The sequence below is a fragment of the Galeopterus variegatus genome, unplaced genomic scaffold (genome assembly GCF_000696425.1).
Source record: "Galeopterus variegatus unplaced genomic scaffold, G_variegatus-3.0.2 Scaffold1655, whole genome shotgun sequence".
In the NCBI taxonomy this organism is placed as follows: Eukaryota; Metazoa; Chordata; class Mammalia; order Dermoptera; family Cynocephalidae; genus Galeopterus; species Galeopterus variegatus.
The window spans coordinates 132374-150005 of NW_007727766.1; the positions used below are offsets into that span (position 1 = coordinate 132374).

A 17632-nucleotide genomic window follows, 5' to 3' on the forward strand; every position below is an offset into this window, starting at 1 on the left:
AACCGGTCTGTATGTGGGATCCGAACCCTTGGGCGGGAGCGCCGCCGCGCTTCCCAAGCGGCGCACTATCCAGTGCGCCACTGGGCCGGCCCTATGGTGTCTATTTTAATGTATTATTGCTTTGTGTTTTAATTTTGGGGATTTTTAATATTAATATGTGAGATAGAATTGCAGTTTAATTGTGTCATCTCTGTCAAATTTAGCGTTAATGTTACACTGGCTTTACATAAAAAATTAAGAGGTTTTTCCTTTCATTCTTCAATGTGCTGGAAAATTTAACATCATTGGGATGTTTAACATATTTGGTCCTTGGAATTTCAAAGAACCTGTGAAATTGGGCCAAGAACAAATTTTTCCACTGGAAAAACATGATGCAATTTATTAAAATCCATTAAAATTGATTAAAATTATTAGTTTTAATTTTTTTGTAGTGAAAATTACTCACTTTTAGATTCAGTTACTGTAAAATAAGTAAAATAGATTCTTTTTTTCCCCTTTTTGTCTTTTTTCGTAACCGGTAACGGGATCGCAACCCTCAGTGTCGCGCCTGCACCGCGCTCAACCAGTGAGTGGAAATAAAATAGATTCTTTTTTTCCCCTTTTTGTCTTTTTTCATAACCGGTAACGGGATCGCAACCCTCAGTGTCGCGCCTGCACCGCGCTCAACCAGTGAGTGGACCGGTCTCTATATGGGATCCGAACCCTCGGCGGGAGTGCCGTGCTCCCAAGCACCACACTCTACCGAGTGCACCACTGAGCCGGCCCAATAAAATAGATTCTTATCTGTAGGCAAAATGTAATGAAAGCTGAAGAAACTTGCTACCAAGCACCACACTCTACCGAGTGCACCACCGAGCCGGCCCAATAAAATAGATTCTTATCTGTAGGCAAAATGTAATGAAAGCTGAAGAAACTGCTTTTCTTTTTCTAAAATCATGTATTACATTCTAATATTCATTGAACAAAATGCAACTACTCTTTTTGTATTTCTCAATGTCAACAAATTTATTTTACTTATACCTTATTTCAAAGGCTGGGTCTCATGACTTTCACACTTACTTTTCCAGTTCCTCCTGTGAGTGTGCAAATGTACAGCTGGCCCCACGAGGGCATCCTCCTCTCTGCTTCATATCTCGACACATGTATGTTTTATATTTGCTATGCTGTGGAGGCTAAGACCAAAATCAAAACATCAGACATTTAAAAGATACAAAAACACAAGTTTTGTGTTGCCATTTTAGAAGCTTGACAATCTAGATGAATAATTCAGACTAATTCACATTACCTAGACTACCCAGAGCAAAAGCTGTAGAAAATCATTCTGTCTGAAGTCTGAGTCCAAAAATAAATAAATAATCAAAAAGGTAGTTCAAATTTTTCTGATATGTTGATATTAATCCTCAAACATGCAGCATCATATAAATTCTTGAATAAATTTCATGGGGGCTCTATGATCTTCTTTCCAGGTTTTATAATGGAAAAACAAACCACTGGAGTGTAAAACTTTCAAATGAATAAACTCTCTTTTAGTATTTGTTTTGTATAATGTTCAATATAGCTATACATGTAATTATGTTTTTTTATAACACATCACAAAATCTACAAAAGGCCCTAAAACTAAACGATATTCTAGAATCAATTTTTTTTGACCTGTGGAAGAATATACTAAGGACTTAAAATATCTCCAAAGGTACGAACGAAACTTATTATTTACAACTCAATAATAAGGCAGGAGGATGGGTTTGGAAGTTAGTGAGATATCAAACACAACACTAAACTGAACAAAATTTAAGTACAGTTTATGACTACTTGGCATGATTTCTGTTATATTCTTCAAGATGTCTAATGAAACAGAGTTAAAAATTGTAGGTTTTTCCTTTCTTTTATTTCTTAGTCATAAAATAAAGCTCTCATCTGTGTTAAGACTGATTAGGAAAATCATATCCTGATTATTCTACTTATTGGCAGGATGCTCTTTATATTTCTTGCCTCACAAGAAAAAATAATAAATATTGAATAATCTATCGTTAATATTTACCTGAGCCAGGTAAATTACTAGCAAAATTTTAAGTTCATAGGCTTATTACTGCAAAATAAAACATCTAATGAACATAATATGAATCCTGAGAACAAAATAATCATTGGGAATAAATGTTAATATTTACCTGAGCCAGGTAAATTACTAGCAAAATTTTAAGTTCATAGGCTTATTACTGTAAAATAAAACATCTAATGAACATAATATGAATCCTGAGAACAAAATAATCATTGGGAATAAAGTTAAAACCTCTAGCCATAAGTTATTATGTTTTATTTTCACATATTTCATCTTAAAAATTTTGAGGAATAAAAAATCTTAAAATACTAATACAGAAAAAACATTTACAAGATACGTGAAAACTTTTAGAGAGATATAGAATTAGCATTAAAGTGACACCTACCGTCAAACTGAAACGCAATACAAACTAAAGAGAATAATCTTATTTAAATGGAGTAAACTTTAGCATGCTAAAGTCTACTTTCTCCATCAAATGCTGCTATATCTAACATAAAAAGTGACCCTTGTTTAACAACATTAGATCAATAAGGATTATTTAATTACAATGTAATAAGATAAAATTACTAGGTAGAGTGCCGAGAGCCCCAGAGTGCTGTAGTATTGCAAATATCATAGCTTTCACTGGTGGTAAACTAAGATGGGATACAAGTAGAAGGTAATGCACTGGCAGGTGTGGTGTGTTTCAGGCATTTGAGAAAGTACAAGAGTACTTTTAAAAGTTCATGGAAAGATTCATATTATCTTTCAGTTCTATTTTTCCACAAACTTTTTTGAAGTATCCTCATATAGGGGAAATAGTAATTATCATGATAAGAGCTTTGGAATGAGTTGTACAGTAAAGCAGCTGCTAACCATCCTAAAGTAGTTTATAGTTTCTACAGTCAGTCAAAATATTCATGTCATCTTTTTGGCTTTGTATCTGTATACCCACACTGGCTTACCTGTTTCAAGGTATATCCTACAGAAGCTTAACTCTAAGTTTCAAACTTCTCCCTTACCTGCTGTTGATCTGCTCCTTTTTTGCTATGGTTCTGGATATAATCAACCAGCCCATGTACCACTGTACGCACAGCAACCAGTCCATTTTCTAGCTGTTCCCAAGTAGGAGGAGGAGCATCTACACAACAAATTAAAAAATATTTTTAAAACTATAATGTTACATTCAATATTGTGCCCTATATTAAATTAATAAAAAGGTTTTCAGCACTTCAGTGAAATCAAGTTAAGCTGCATGCAGCTTTTCAGATAATAGCTTCTCCACCTAACCATCATTTTAAAGGAACGGATATATTCTTCTAAAGCTGGGGTTGTAAACTAGAATAACCACAGGTCCAGGGAAGGTAACATAAAGGTATTAAGTAGGCCAGACAATAATAGCAACTGTCATTAGACCCTCTGTGTTGAAGAGAAAATAGAGTGTGACAGGGATTGTACTGAATTAGAGAACATGTCTCTCATCTAAGGATACGGTTATTACTCAGCTTTAGCTTATTATTTTTGTGCAGGTGCAAGGCTGGAACTGCCACATATATCACTGTTTCCCAGGGAAACCTGATATCTGAGATTTTTAAGTAAAATTTCCCTGACTTCAGGTGTTGGGACCTAACAAATTTAAAACGTTATGCAGAACTGTGTTGGACCAAAGAAAATTTAACTGTGGACTGCCTGCAGTATGTCAATTTGTATGTTTATCTTGAAGTTTTATATAAATCGAGTATTGGTTTTAAAAAAAAAAGTTTGGGCCAGCCCCATGGCTCACTCAGGAGAGTGCAGCACTGGTAGCTCCGAGGCTGCAGGTTCGGATCCTATATAGGGATGGCCGGTGCGCTCACTGGCTGAGTGTGGTGCAGACAACAGTGTGCTGAGGGTTGCGATCCCCTTACCAGTCAAAAAAAAAAAAGTTTAAAAGCTTAATACAGTAGATATTGGGTAAAGCAACTCTGCTACATGTCTTATTTGGTATTTGCCCAGTGCCAGCACTATGATTTTATAAAGGAAAACTAACCATGTAGTAGACTGAATTATGTCCTCCCAAAACTCACTGAACCTTGAATTGTGTCCCCCAAGTTTATGTATTAGAATCTTAGCCCCCACTGTAACTGGTAAGAGGGTGGGAAATCCTATTATGGTAACTGAAAGGCTAAGCCTTAAAAAGGTGATTGGATTGTAGGACCATGCCATAGTGAGTGGATTAAAAATGGTGGTCAAGGCCGTGGTTCTGAGGGCTTTAAAAGAAGAGGAGAGTCTGTTTCTCTTTGCTCTCTCTGCTTCCACCATCTTGCAATGTGAGATCTCTGGGTCACTGTCACCACCACCAGATAGACTTTGGACTTCCCAGTCTTAGAAACTGTAAGCAATAAATTTCATTTTTCTTTATAATCACCCAGTTCCATGTATTCTGTTATAAGCAACACGAAACGGACTAAAACAAACCATAAGGCTAACTATGAAATATTCTCTAAAAGAAATATAAAATGAAGTGAGAAGAGAAATGTAGAGATGACTTCCTCTTGGAGACATTCTGAAAAACTTCTAGGTGATGGCATTTGAACTGGGCTTTGAAGGACATGTGGAATTTCAATAGGAAAACGAAAGGTGAAGATAGAGAGGTGAAGAGAACAGTCATTCAAAAAGTATTTTTTGGAGTCTCTACTAAGTCCAAGGCATTGTTCTAGTTGCTGGGGAAGCAATACTGATCAAAACAAAAATCCCTATTATATTCAAGAACCAGACAATAAATAAGACAAATAATCAAAATATACAGATGCTCCCTGACTTGTGATGAGGTTACGTCCCAATAAATTATAAGCTGAAAATATCCTAGTTGAAAATGCACTTAATACACCTAACCTAGTGAACATAGCTTAGCGTACCTTAAATGTGTTCAGAACACTTACAATTAGCCTACAGTTGGGCAAAATCATCTAACGCAAAGCCTATTTTATAATAAAGTGCTGAGTATCTTGTACAATTTACTGAATACTGCACTGAAAGTGAAAAACAATGGTTGTATGGATACTCAACGTACTGTTTCTGCTGAATGGGTATGACTTTCACACCATCATAAAGTTGAAAAATCCTAACCACCAGAAGAAGTTGGGGACTGTCTGAATTTAGATAATGATGAATTAAAAAAATAGAGCAAAAAAGAGAAATGGGGAAGCTATGTGTAAAATTTTAGAGAGGCCAGAGAAGGCCTCCTTGAGAAGGTTACATTTGATTAAAGACCTGAAAGAAGGGTCTGAGTGCTCTTTGCAGAGATACTAGAGGAAAAACATTCTAGTTAGAGGAAAGAATAAGTGCAAAGGCCTTGCTGTAGGAGCCTGCCTGACATGTTCTATGAGGGTGGAACCAGAAAGAAGTGAATTAAGTAGGAAAAGAGTAGGAAATGAAGTTGGAGAGAGGTAACAGAAGACCAGACCATCCGAGGCCTTGCAGATCATGAAAAAGATTTTGGCCTTTACTGAGTGATGGAAAGCCACTGTAGAATTTTTGGGTGACAGAAGGATGACAAGATCACTCTGGCTCCTATGCTAAACTCAGACAATAATCCATGGAGAGAGATGAGGATGGTAGCGGTGAAGGTAATAAGAAGTAGATGGATTCTGGATGGATTTTAATGATAGTTAGGGCCCATAGAATTTGCTGATGGATCACATATATGAGCACATTATGAGAGAAAGAAGAATCAAGGATATCTGGTAAGGTTTTCGGACTGAGCAATTGAAAAGATGGAGTTGCTACTAACAAGATGGGGTGAGGAGCTTATTTTTTGGACAGATTAGGTTATAAATACTTATCAGATATTCAAGTAGAGCTGCTAGATGTTGAGAAAACAGTAGGATCTATAAAAACAAGCTCAGGAAAAAGGTCTAGGTTGCATATACTACATTTCATTATTTTATGTGCCACCAAAATAGAAAAAAAGATTGTTATTAAATTATTACATGTCATTGTACAAACATATCTCAATTTCAGAAATGCTAAGATCTGAAAGAAATATGGGCGTCAGAACTGATAAACCATAGTAAATTTGTGAGTCATATAAATGGTACTTAAAGCTATGAGACTAGATGAGATTATTTAGTAAATGGATATAAATAGAAAATATAAGAGATACAAGGATTAAACTCTGGAACACTACAAAGGTTAGAATCTGTGGAGATAAGGAGAAATCAGCAGGTAATGCTGTAAAGAAGAGTCCAATAAGTTAAGGGAATTAGGACAGTGTGGTGGCCCAGAAGCCAAGAAAAAAGCGTTTCAAGGAAGAGAGAGTGAGCAATAATGTTAATTGCTGCTGACAGGTCAAATACAATGAGAACTGAGAATTGACCTTTGGGATTAGCTACATGGAAGCCACTTGTGTCTTTGACAAAATAAGTTTGGACACAGTGGTGGAGATAAATTCCTGACTGAAATGAGTTCAAGAGAGTGCCATGAAAAGGAGAGAAATAAGTGTGGTAGGTAGATGGGAAATGGAGTAAAAACTGGATTAAGATGAGAGAAGTAACACCATGTTTGTAATTTAACAGAAATACTCTAATAAAGAAGAAAAACTGAAGATACAAGAAAGAGAATACTGGACATTTGACAAGAATATTGACAAGATGATATCTAGTGCATGAGGCAAGAGGGTGGCCTTAGCTAGGTGCATAGTTTATCCACTATTATACAAGGAGAACAGAATATATTGGCACAAGTATAGGTAAATAGATTTGATTAAGTAATTTTTGGAGTAGATCTATAAAAGTAGACTGTTAAAAATTAGGAGGGCTCTGGATGTCATAGTCAAGAGTTCCAAACCTTATTCTATTTTCAATGGAATATCACTAAGTTTATGAGTGTGGAAGATCAGAAATATGACTTACTTTGCAGTAACAAGTAGACTAGATTTGAAGAATTAATAGGAGAGGAAACTGGAAGGTATTCAAGTCTCAGGGAAAGGGAATGAGGCTCTCACTAAAGAAGTAATAACAGGCAGGGGACAGAGGGATATTTGTGAAAAGAACAGATAAATGCCATTGTCTGAAATGGTATGTAAAGCAAGTGAAAGGAAAAGATACAAGGCAAGACAAAACACTAAGGTTTTAAGCTCACATAACCACAGAGAATGAGGTCATTAACACAGAGAGAAAACACAGGAAGAACAGCTGGTATCAAAGACGAGCTTGCATTGAAACACAGGATATAATGGAGAATCTCAGCAAGCATTTGGGAAATGGATCTGAAGTGATGAAGAGACAAGAGGGATAGAAATATTTGGGAGTCTATTTCTATACAGAGGTAATTCCTGATGCTAAGAATTAATAACCATCATCAACATAGAATGCAGAGAAAATAAAGTTTCAAGAGCACAATCTGCCTACTCTTTAGTGGAGAGGAGGGGAAAGAGTGGTACAAATGAGACAGAAGCAGCACTCATGTCAGAAGAGATCCATGAGACTACAGAAAGATAAGGTGTCAGAGAGTTTCTATGTCGAAGAAGTGGCCAACAACATTATCAAAAGCTGAAGACAAATGAAGTAATTTAAGAACCAAGAAGAAGCCTTTGGAATTAGAAACCGGGAAACTACTAGTGAATATTAAGAGAGTTACAGTTAAGTAGTAGGAATAAAAACAGGCACAGTGATAGGATGAAACCTAAAATATCTTAGATGTAAGTAATAGGTGAAAAATGAAGGTTTAGATATATTTTTAGGTCAAGAAGGAGCAGGAAAAGATTGACAAAGTAAAGATATGCAAGAGGATATTTGATAGAATAAGACATCGTGGACAAGGCAAAACTGGGATCAAGGTAGAAATAAGAAAAACAAGTTTTGGCAAAGAGTTGAGGATGGTAAAATACAGTATAATTTTGTGCTGTGAGAAAGAACATAAAGACCAGAGAGATCTATCTTCCTAGTAAAGTGAGCAGCACAGTAAAAAGTTTATTCAACAAATATTAGTTTGTTTAATACTAATTAAAGTGAAGTGAATTAACCTGTGACACAGAGGGACAAGATTTGGGACAAAAACTTAAATTCTGTAGAAAATATCTGGGATAACCACTCTGGGAAATTACAGAGGAATACAACAAAAGATAATTTAAAAATCATCAAGTAGCACTAAAGTTACACATAAGATAGTCCATTAATTTCTCTTGAGTTTACCTGGGCTAGGGTCAATGTTTGCTAATAGCTCCAAATGGGGTCTTAATCGGTTCAAGTTTGCTGGGTCTCCAGTCCGCTGGAGAGCAATTGTTAGTTCCTGAACACTCTGTGCAAAAGAGGCCGGAGTCTGCAACTTAAAAAAGATAAATATTAACTTTCCCAAAGGGCAGATAATCCTTTTAAGATAAAGATTATTTACAACATCACAATTATTTTTGCAGTTTATTAAATTTAATTTTTATTTTCCCCCACATCCTACACTTTGGCCAGAATGGATTACCTGTTACCTGAACGAATTCTGCACTTCTCTGCATCCACAGCTTGGCACACCGTACTCACTGTTCCTCTAGTGTCACATTCTTCAAATATGAGACCTTTCTCAATTCCTCAATTTACAAGTACCCTTTCCATCCTATGATCTTACGATACTATGTTATAGCTTGGCTCTTGAGGGTCCTCCTAAGTAACTGAATTTGGAAATACAGTCTAGTGATAACTCTATACAATATCAAGAACAATGACACATATCAGTCAAACTGAGTTTGAGTTCAAATTGTTAAGAGCAACAATCATGACACTGAATATAAACATTACAGACTCAATCTGAAGTCCATCTGTTAAGTGGACTAAATAATTTCAGAAGTCCACTCCAGCTGAAAAAAATCCTATTTTAGTTTGGGATTCTTGGAAGCTATCAGGTTGTGCATTTCTCCAAGGTTTAATGATACTTTCACATTAACTCACCTCAGCTGGCCATACATATGACCTTTAATTTTTTTTTTTAAAAAAAGATTTTGTGATAGCAACTAAGGATTCTTACTTGTAAACATTTAGCTCTTTGTGCAGTTTATTAATATAGATGGGAATTTTTCTCCCCCAAAAGGTCACTGTACTAAAGGTAATTTTTTTAAAAAGCACACTTTTAAAAAAAACATGGAAAATAAACCCAATTACCACTAGAATGCAGGCATACCTTTATTCATTTTTCTCATCTTTGCAATTTTTTAAATGTACTTATCAGCTATTTATATACTTATAGTTTTGGCTTCCTTTATTATTATAACGAAGGCATTCTTATATAATATAATGACAATATCCATGTATCTATCACCAAGACTTAATAAATAATAACACTCCACTACCATTTTTTTTTTAATTGTTATGTATCAGCTGAAGAGGATATCCCTCCTTACCTACCTGTAATTTCAATGGCCATGTAATGGTGTTCTGAGCAGATAAATCTTAACTTTCTCTAACCATTCCCTTGTTTTTTTCTTTGTAAATAATGCAGCAATTAATACCCTTGAGCTCCTAAGTTTTCAAAGTTTGGATTCTTTCCTTAAAACAAATTCTTGGGAATAGTAAGTTTGGTCAAAAAACAGGAACATATTATGGGTTTTTATTCACTGACAAATTACTTCCCAAAAACATGTAATGCACTTTGTAGACCATCAGCAATGTATGAGAGTATACACTTTTTTTTACTTAAACAGGCAATATTTGGTATGTTACTGTTTTAAATATATATTTCTTTAATTATTATCAGGGCTGAATTCTATCCCATCAATTATATACTGATGGGTTCTCTTTAGGAACTGTTAATTCATGTTTCTCTCCCTATTAATTTACTAGGATTAATGATTTTCTTATTATTTTTAATAAGTTCTCTATTTGCACTGTCCAATATGCTAGCCTTAGCAACATGTGGCTATTTAAATTTCAATTAATAGGGCCGGGCCCGTGGCGCACTCAGGAGAGTGTGGCGCTGGGAGCGCAGCAGCGCTCCCGCCGCGGGGTCGGATCCTATATAGGGATGGCCGTGCACTGTGCGCTCACTGGCTGAGCGAGGTGCGGCCGGCCTCAAAAAAGGACAAAAATAAATAAATAAATAAATTAATTAATTAATTAAACAAAAATTTCAGTTCATAGTTGCACAAGTCACATTTTAAGTGTTTAACAGCCACGTGTGGCTGGTGATCACCATATTGGACAGTGCAAACACAGAACATTTCTATTATCACAGAAAGTTCTACTGCTCCATATAATAATAAGATATCACATATACTTCAAAATTTGTTTTATCAGTTTGTTGTACAAAAGTCTCTGGATGTTAAATTCAAAATACTGCTCATGATGTGAGAAAATTATCATAGGATATACAGATAGTTATATAGTTCAGTTCAAGACAAGAAGGTTAACCTCCTTGTAGAATCTTTATAAAAGCAAGCCAAGTTTCTCTCCAGGGATAGAAGGGTACTCCTTTAAGAGATCATTATTAAGATTTCAATAAGATATAATCAGTCAGTTGTATAATTTCAGGTACAAGCTCCTGTCCAAATCTTGGAGTGCAGGTAAAATCGTGTCAAAGGTATCCAGGGAAGACTTATAGGACAGAGCAAACAACATACATTACACTGAAAATTATGCACCAAGCAGTTAAAAAACACATTTCCTAATACTCTTTTGACATGAATTTATTACTCAAAGAATTCTATCTTTGAGAATAGAAAAAAAAGTGGAACAGAATAGTCTGGTAAAAGGTTTAGTGTTTAAGAACATTATTCTAGAGTCAGAATAACTGACTTCAAATCCACTTCTGTCACTCATTACCATGTGATACTGGAAAACTGTACTTAACTTCCCTGTGTATAAAAGGGATAATAGAGGGCAGCTGAGAGGAATAAATGCATTATTTAAAACCACCAGGCACATATTAAGCTCTTAGTAAGTGTTAACTATTATTTTTAGGCTACTCTTACAGTTTGACCCTATTTCTCTACATTAGGGTGGTCTCTAGAGTTGGCAATCATCTCTGCAATTATAACTATTTAAGGCAAAATAGTAAAAATTAAATAATACTATTGAACATAACATATATTACATGGTGCTTTAAGACTTTTTTACAGCACTTTCATACATTTCATGTTGAATTACAACAAAAATAGAGTTCAGCTCTAGTTTTAAGAAAAACATGGGTCTTGGAGTCAGATACAAATACTGAAGCCTGACCTAAAACTCACATCTATTCTAATGGTCTTTTCATCATAACAGATAAAGTAGAAATAAGTTTACTGAGAATCTGATCAAACTTAGAATGACAGTAACTTTATTATTATGGGAAATTATTCTGGCTGAGAATCATAAGAAACTTCAACGTACAGATCTTCCAGACCATCAAATAACTTCTATGGGAAGACAGTAAAGGCATTTAGATGGGACTGTAAATTAGTGCAGTCATTATGGAAAACAGTACGGAAGTTCCTCAGACAACTACAGTTAGAACTGCCATACAATCCAGCAATCCTGCTGCTGGGTATATACCCAAAGGAATGGAAATAATAATGTTGAAGGGATACCTGCACTCCTGTGTTTATTGCAGGTCTATTTATAATAGCTAAGAGTTGGAACCAACCGAAATGTCCATCTTGGATGACTGGATAAGGAAAATGTGGCACATACACACAATGGAATATTACTCTGCCATAAAAAGGAATGAAATTCTGCCATTTGCAGCAACATAGATGAACTTAGAGAAAATTATGTTAAGTGAAATAAGCCAGGTACAGAAAGAGAAATAGTGCATGTCCTCACTCATAAGTGGGAACCGAAAAACAACAACAAAAAAGAAAGATACAACATTCAATAATTCCTTGAACTCTCAAAAGGAGAGAACGGAACTGAGGACACCAGAGGTGGGAAAGGGGGTGTGGCGTGCGCTGTTAGATAGAAATTGGTAAAAGGCCACAAAAAATGTTTATATTGTACAATAATAAAATAAAAGTAAGTAAAGGCATTTAGAAAATGGGTTTAACTAACAATGATCAAAACTCAAAGAGAACAGTAAATGAACGGAGAGAGGCAATGAAAAAATAGAAATGGGAGACAAACAAGTGGGAGAACACTGGATAAAGCATTACAGCACTAATCAAATCTTTATATGAACAAACTGGTATTACGATGTGACTAGTATGACATGACAATTGGCTACAGAGAATGCAATTTACAAAAGTCTGACATACAGTATTCACTTTAATACATTTTTTTTGCCAGCTGGTCAGTATGGAATCCAAACACTTGACCTTGCTGTTATAAGGCTGTGCTCTAACAAACTGAGCTAACCAGTCAGTACTTAATATACATTTTTAAAATAAATGAATCACCAAATTGCAAATTACCAAAACTCCAAGATTAGTCTAAGAAATAAGGATCAAAAAATGCTTTACCTTATCAATAATGGACTGCATATGAGATTTGTGAGACTGATCTCCATAAAGCAAAGAAGACCATTGGTCTGGTGCAATTCGTAAGCCTGCTTCCATTGCAATCTGCACTATCTGGGAGTCATGTTCTCGTCTCAGAGCTTCATAGGTTCTAAACTCTTCTTTCAGTTGCATCAAAGAAGAGTCTTCATCACGTTTGGTGACCTAATAAAACACAAATAATCTCATAATGAGGTAAAAAACCAAAATGAGTTTATACTTTATATGAACAAGTTTAGATAAAATAACTTTAATGTAACAAATCTATCAACAATAGCAAGATTTCTCCTTTTGCAGATGTCAAAATCTTTATTTTTTTTGTCTTTTTGTCCGTGTCCGGCAACGGATCGCAACCCTCAGTGTTGCCCCCGTACAACGGATCGCAACCCTCAGTGTCGCGCCCGTACCAGACCGGGACCGGCAATGGGATCGCAACCCTTGGTGTCGCGTCCGCACCTCGCTCAGCCAGTGAGCGGCCGGTCTGTATGTGGGATCCGAACCCTTGGCGGGAGCGCCACCGCGCTCCCAAGTGGCGCATTGTAGCAGTGCGCCACCGGGCCGGCCCCAAAAGATGTGTTCCATTCTAATTACAAAAAAGAATATCTAACTTACTTTTGTTAGGAAAGTCCACAGAAAGATCAAATAGATATATATCAAGAGCTACAGACACACGAACTAAATATATTTTGTTACTATTCATAGGCAAGTCAAAAGACCGTGCATATGTATGAAAACACCCCTTCAATTTACACTAAAACTCATTAAAATGTAGAATATGCTTTCCAAATTTTATACTGATTCTGAAGACTTGGCTCTCAACACTCTCTTTAACCAAAAACAATCAAGGATTTCCAAGAGATGCAATGTCTAAAGTGCTAGAACTATATTAACCTTCAGCTCAAAAAGGTTTTTTGAAAGATGAAATTATCCGTCAGCTCAAAAAGGTTTTTCTAACGATAATATAGGAGATACTAAAAAGACGCAACCATAACAGAGCTCTATAAACACATATTACTGCAAGGAAAAAAATCATGACCAAAATAAAAAATAATTGGATTTTTACACATTTCCAATTTTTAAAACTACTGTTAATGCTTTTAGTTAGAATTGAGAGAGTTTTACTTTGTGGGTATTCTCAGGTTTTTGAGCCATTTATTATTCTTCATAGTGGAAGGCTGGATTTTTTTCTTTCCTTTTTTTTAAAGCTTCCTTTATTATATCTGTCTGGTGCTGTTAATGCAGAACAAGTAACACTAGAAGCACACATTCTGAAATATATTCTGGATTACATTATAGAATCATGTTACTCTAACTACTACAGTAAAAGTGATTTACTCAGAGACAATCTGGACAAGATGTTGGCTAGAGGTTTTGACAGCTTCAGCTTAGGAAAACAGAGGTCCATTTTTAGTACAAAATCTGACTCTAGAAAGAAACAAAATAGGGTTATAGCATTTATCTAAAGCTTTTTAAAAAAATTTTAAATATTAAATCTACATGTTCTGTTAATTTTGTGAACCATTTTCTCCCCAATGGATGAGAGAATAGAATAAAGCAGAAAGGCTAATGTGTGCTTTTTTAGTTTATGAGTGTCAGATGTGGGAATGTGGTGACCTCAGGAATGGACTCCCTTGTAGCTAGCATAAATAAATGAACAATTTTTTAAAGACATGTTTTTCCTGGTCCATAAGGTACTGTCTATGGGTTGGGCCAGAAGAAAGAAGCCTTGACTTTAAGAAGTCAGAATGATAAGATAGGATAAACAATAAATGATATACAGTGGGCACCAATGTTTGAGGTAGTGCTAATTCAATTTGGTATACAAGGGGGATATGTCCAGTATTACCATATATGCTGAAACTGAAATGGCAATCAGAGCTCCAGTACTGCATATGTGGAATTATACCAGGAGCAAATCTCCAAATAAAACTAATTCATGCTTCAATGACTCTCTCTTCAGACCAATTCTGGTGGGAAACTGACACGGCTTATTAGACTCTTCATATGCAAAAATCTGTAAGTCTTGGTTTAATCTACATTGTTCAATATTCAACATATAAATTCAACACACAGGATTTAACTATAATGGGACACCACCTACTTTCACTAAAAGAGAAAAGAGAAATTAGTGAATTTTTTGGAAAAGACATAAGCAACTTGCTTAAACTCAAAGTTTTTATTACTTAAGTTTGGGAAAAGCACGTTTCCTTTCAAGCTGGACTTTTTAATACAGGTTCATACCTTGAAGCAGGAGGCTCTATAAAGGAGCTGAACAACATGCCCAATGCTAGTTTTAGAGGCTTGAGGAAACCGTGGCTCCAACCTTTGCACCACAAAGAGAACCAGTACTTTTCTTGACAAAGCAGAACCATCTTCTAAGGCCAGCAGAACCAGCTTTAGAGCTTCCTCCTGCATTGCTAGGAAAAGTTGGACAAAACCAAAACTTGTCATGTGCAGAGATAAGAAAAATCATTTACTAAAAGGGCAACATCTAATAATTTCTGCAGATATCACTCAATTAATGGGCAACACAATAAAAGATACTCACAGCTTTTAAACCATTTTTGTGGGCAATTTTGTTTTATATCCTATATATTTTATTAAGGAAGCAGGTAAGTGATTAGAACATTAAAAAAAAAAACCTTATACTGAAATAATAGAGCTGGCTGGTTAGCTCAGCCAGTAGAGCGTGGTGCTGACAATACCAATGTCAAGGATTCAGATCTCTGTACTGGCCAGCTCCCCCAAAAAGAAGTTGGCATTAAGAAAAAATTTTAAAGTTCTCTGAAAAACTAACTTAAATGGAATTACCCAAGCCATGACTATCAAGTGGGATATTACTTGATAGCGATAGAATATTGCAAAGAACTAGCCTTTGTACATCACTTATAGTTCCTATAGTTCCTATACCATACTTTTAGAATTACTAGTAGAATAAATACCAAACTTTAATTGTATACCTGGTCCAAGGAACTGGCAGCCCCTAGCCCTGACTGCTGCCCAAAGATTGGAAGAGAGTTGCTGAGGATTCTGATGCTGGAGAATGAGCTCTGTAACTGTTCGTTCACCCAAAGATCGAGCTGCCCTCATGGCACGAATCCTGCCTTCTTCTTCTACTAGTTGGCAGTGAACCAGAGTCACAAGCTTTCTCTGCATTGGGCGACTCAGAACACTCTGAGTAGTGCTATTCAGACCCACTCCTTCAAAAGAGAGTAAAAAAGTTATTTCTAGGTTTACAGTGCAATTCTACAGTCCAAAAGCACTTCTTCTGATGGGCTGATTGACTTGTGGGTATGTAAATAGACTTGTGGATCTTGCCAGAATATTTAAAAGAAATGATAAATAAAACTATACAAGTGAAGCCTAGTTAGCATTTTAAAAGTACACAAATGTATACATTAGTTATCTAGTGTAAATTTAACATTCATTATATTAATTATACCATCATTCATTTTAATCATGGAGAAAGAAAGAAAAAAAGGCTGATTCCATTAACAATTAGTTTAAGACTCCAGTCTTAGGGTTATAATAGTTCTGGCATATCATTTCACAGTGGTTAATCTTACTTTCATTATTAAATAGCAAGCCCCTTCTGGGCAATAATGGCAACTTCCATTTTTATTATATCCCCTATAGCACACCATATAAAACTAGACAGAAGGCAGAGTTGTCAAATGATGGAAAACCCTTCTGAGACACTAGTGTACTTACACTTCTGCAATCATTCAAATGCTGCCAACATCACATAAACTCTAAATTCATTACTTTATTTGATGTGATTTGTAATAATATTACCTAAAAAGAGTGGGGTTTGTTTACAATAAATTAATTTCATTAACATTCATTTATAGCTCAGTTTTTATGGTAATAGAAATATCTGTAGGTTTGCATAGGTAAGTTCTGATCAAGATGGCAGAATATATGGTCCCCAGTGTCATCCTCTTCCACAAATCAACCAATTTACAACTATAAAAATGTAATGACAGCCAAGCTGGGGCTGCTGGAGCTCAGGGAAAGAAGAGGAGAGACCTACAGAGTTCATGAAGGGAGAGAAGCCACGGTGGGAGAAAGAAAAAACTGCTCAGAGTGTTTCGGGCCGCGGCCGCTTTAAGGCTGAAACTGCTGAGTACATGGAGCAGGAGCTGGCAGAAGCCGCAGCTGTGCCCTTTGGATGGAGTTGCATGGAGGCAGCAGGGCAGAAGGGGGCGTTGGTGGCCCCTAGGACAACAACCACTAAGAGGGCACCATGGACCCATGCAGGAGCAAGGAGCCAGAACAGCTGAAAAATGGGAGCCATTCAGAGGCCAGTGAGTCATTGCAAAGGACTGGCGCAGGGCCTGTCCCACGGGAAGTGTTTGGAGCACAGGCGCTAGGGAAGATGGGCCCACCAGGAGAATGCTGGGACACAGCAAGGACAGCTGATCCACCTCCCAGTCAGCACAGGACCATTCAGAGGAAACAGGTCAGGAATGCAGAATTACATGGGTTGCAGTTTGATGAAAAGATTCAGGCCCAGATCAGAGTTTCAACACAACCCAGGTGCACCCAGTCTCTGGAGAGCCAGAAATACCTATAAGGTCAACCATTAAACCCTGAATTCCACAAAAAGTCTTCCCTAGGGAAACAGCAGCAAAGCAGCAATTTACCTCAACAATACAGCTCAAGTACTGGTTCCCACAGGAAGTTCCCCCATTTTAGAAGTAAGCATGGGACAAAAAAATTAGTTCTGACTCAGGCACACCACAAGCACCTTTGGGCCTGCCAGGGGACCTGAGGCATGAAGCCAGGGACCAGACACCCTGCCCACAACCATGTACACTGCCAGCACCTCGGGGCCTGCCCAGGGGCCCAGGGACTGGACTTCCTGCCCACATCCAGGCACACTGCCAGTGCCTCAGGGCAATGCCAGGGGCCTGGGGCATCAAGCCAGAGACTGGAACCCCCCTGCCCAAAACCAGGCACACCACCAGTGCCAAGGAACATGCCGAAAACATCACCTCCATGTGAATGGCCCACCACAGTCACCACAGTAACCACAGCTGCCATGAAAGTGGCTAGGCATCACAATCACCATGCAGAAGGTCCACCAGCCACTGGAGTGCAGTGACACAAGGAGAGTCACCAGCAGAGTCCAAAGAAAAGAATAGGATGTCTCTCTCCACAAA

General features: G+C 36.8%; 1 protein-coding gene across 1 annotated transcript in view; it reads right to left on the minus strand.

Moving 5' to 3' along the window:
* RC3H1 (ring finger and CCCH-type domains 1) overlaps nucleotides 1-17632 on the minus strand; it is a 53201-nt gene that overhangs the window by 22274 nt on the left and 13295 nt on the right. The window contains exons 3-8 of the mRNA XM_008578276.1: nucleotides 15428-15667; nucleotides 14709-14884; nucleotides 12432-12632; nucleotides 8209-8341; nucleotides 3058-3176; nucleotides 1060-1172 (exon numbers count right to left, since the gene is read on the minus strand). Of these exons, the coding sequence (XP_008576498.1) occupies nucleotides 1060-1172; nucleotides 3058-3176; nucleotides 8209-8341; nucleotides 12432-12632; nucleotides 14709-14884; nucleotides 15428-15667 (982 nt within the window). The remainder of the gene's footprint in view (nucleotides 1-1059; nucleotides 1173-3057; nucleotides 3177-8208; nucleotides 8342-12431; nucleotides 12633-14708; nucleotides 14885-15427; nucleotides 15668-17632) is intronic.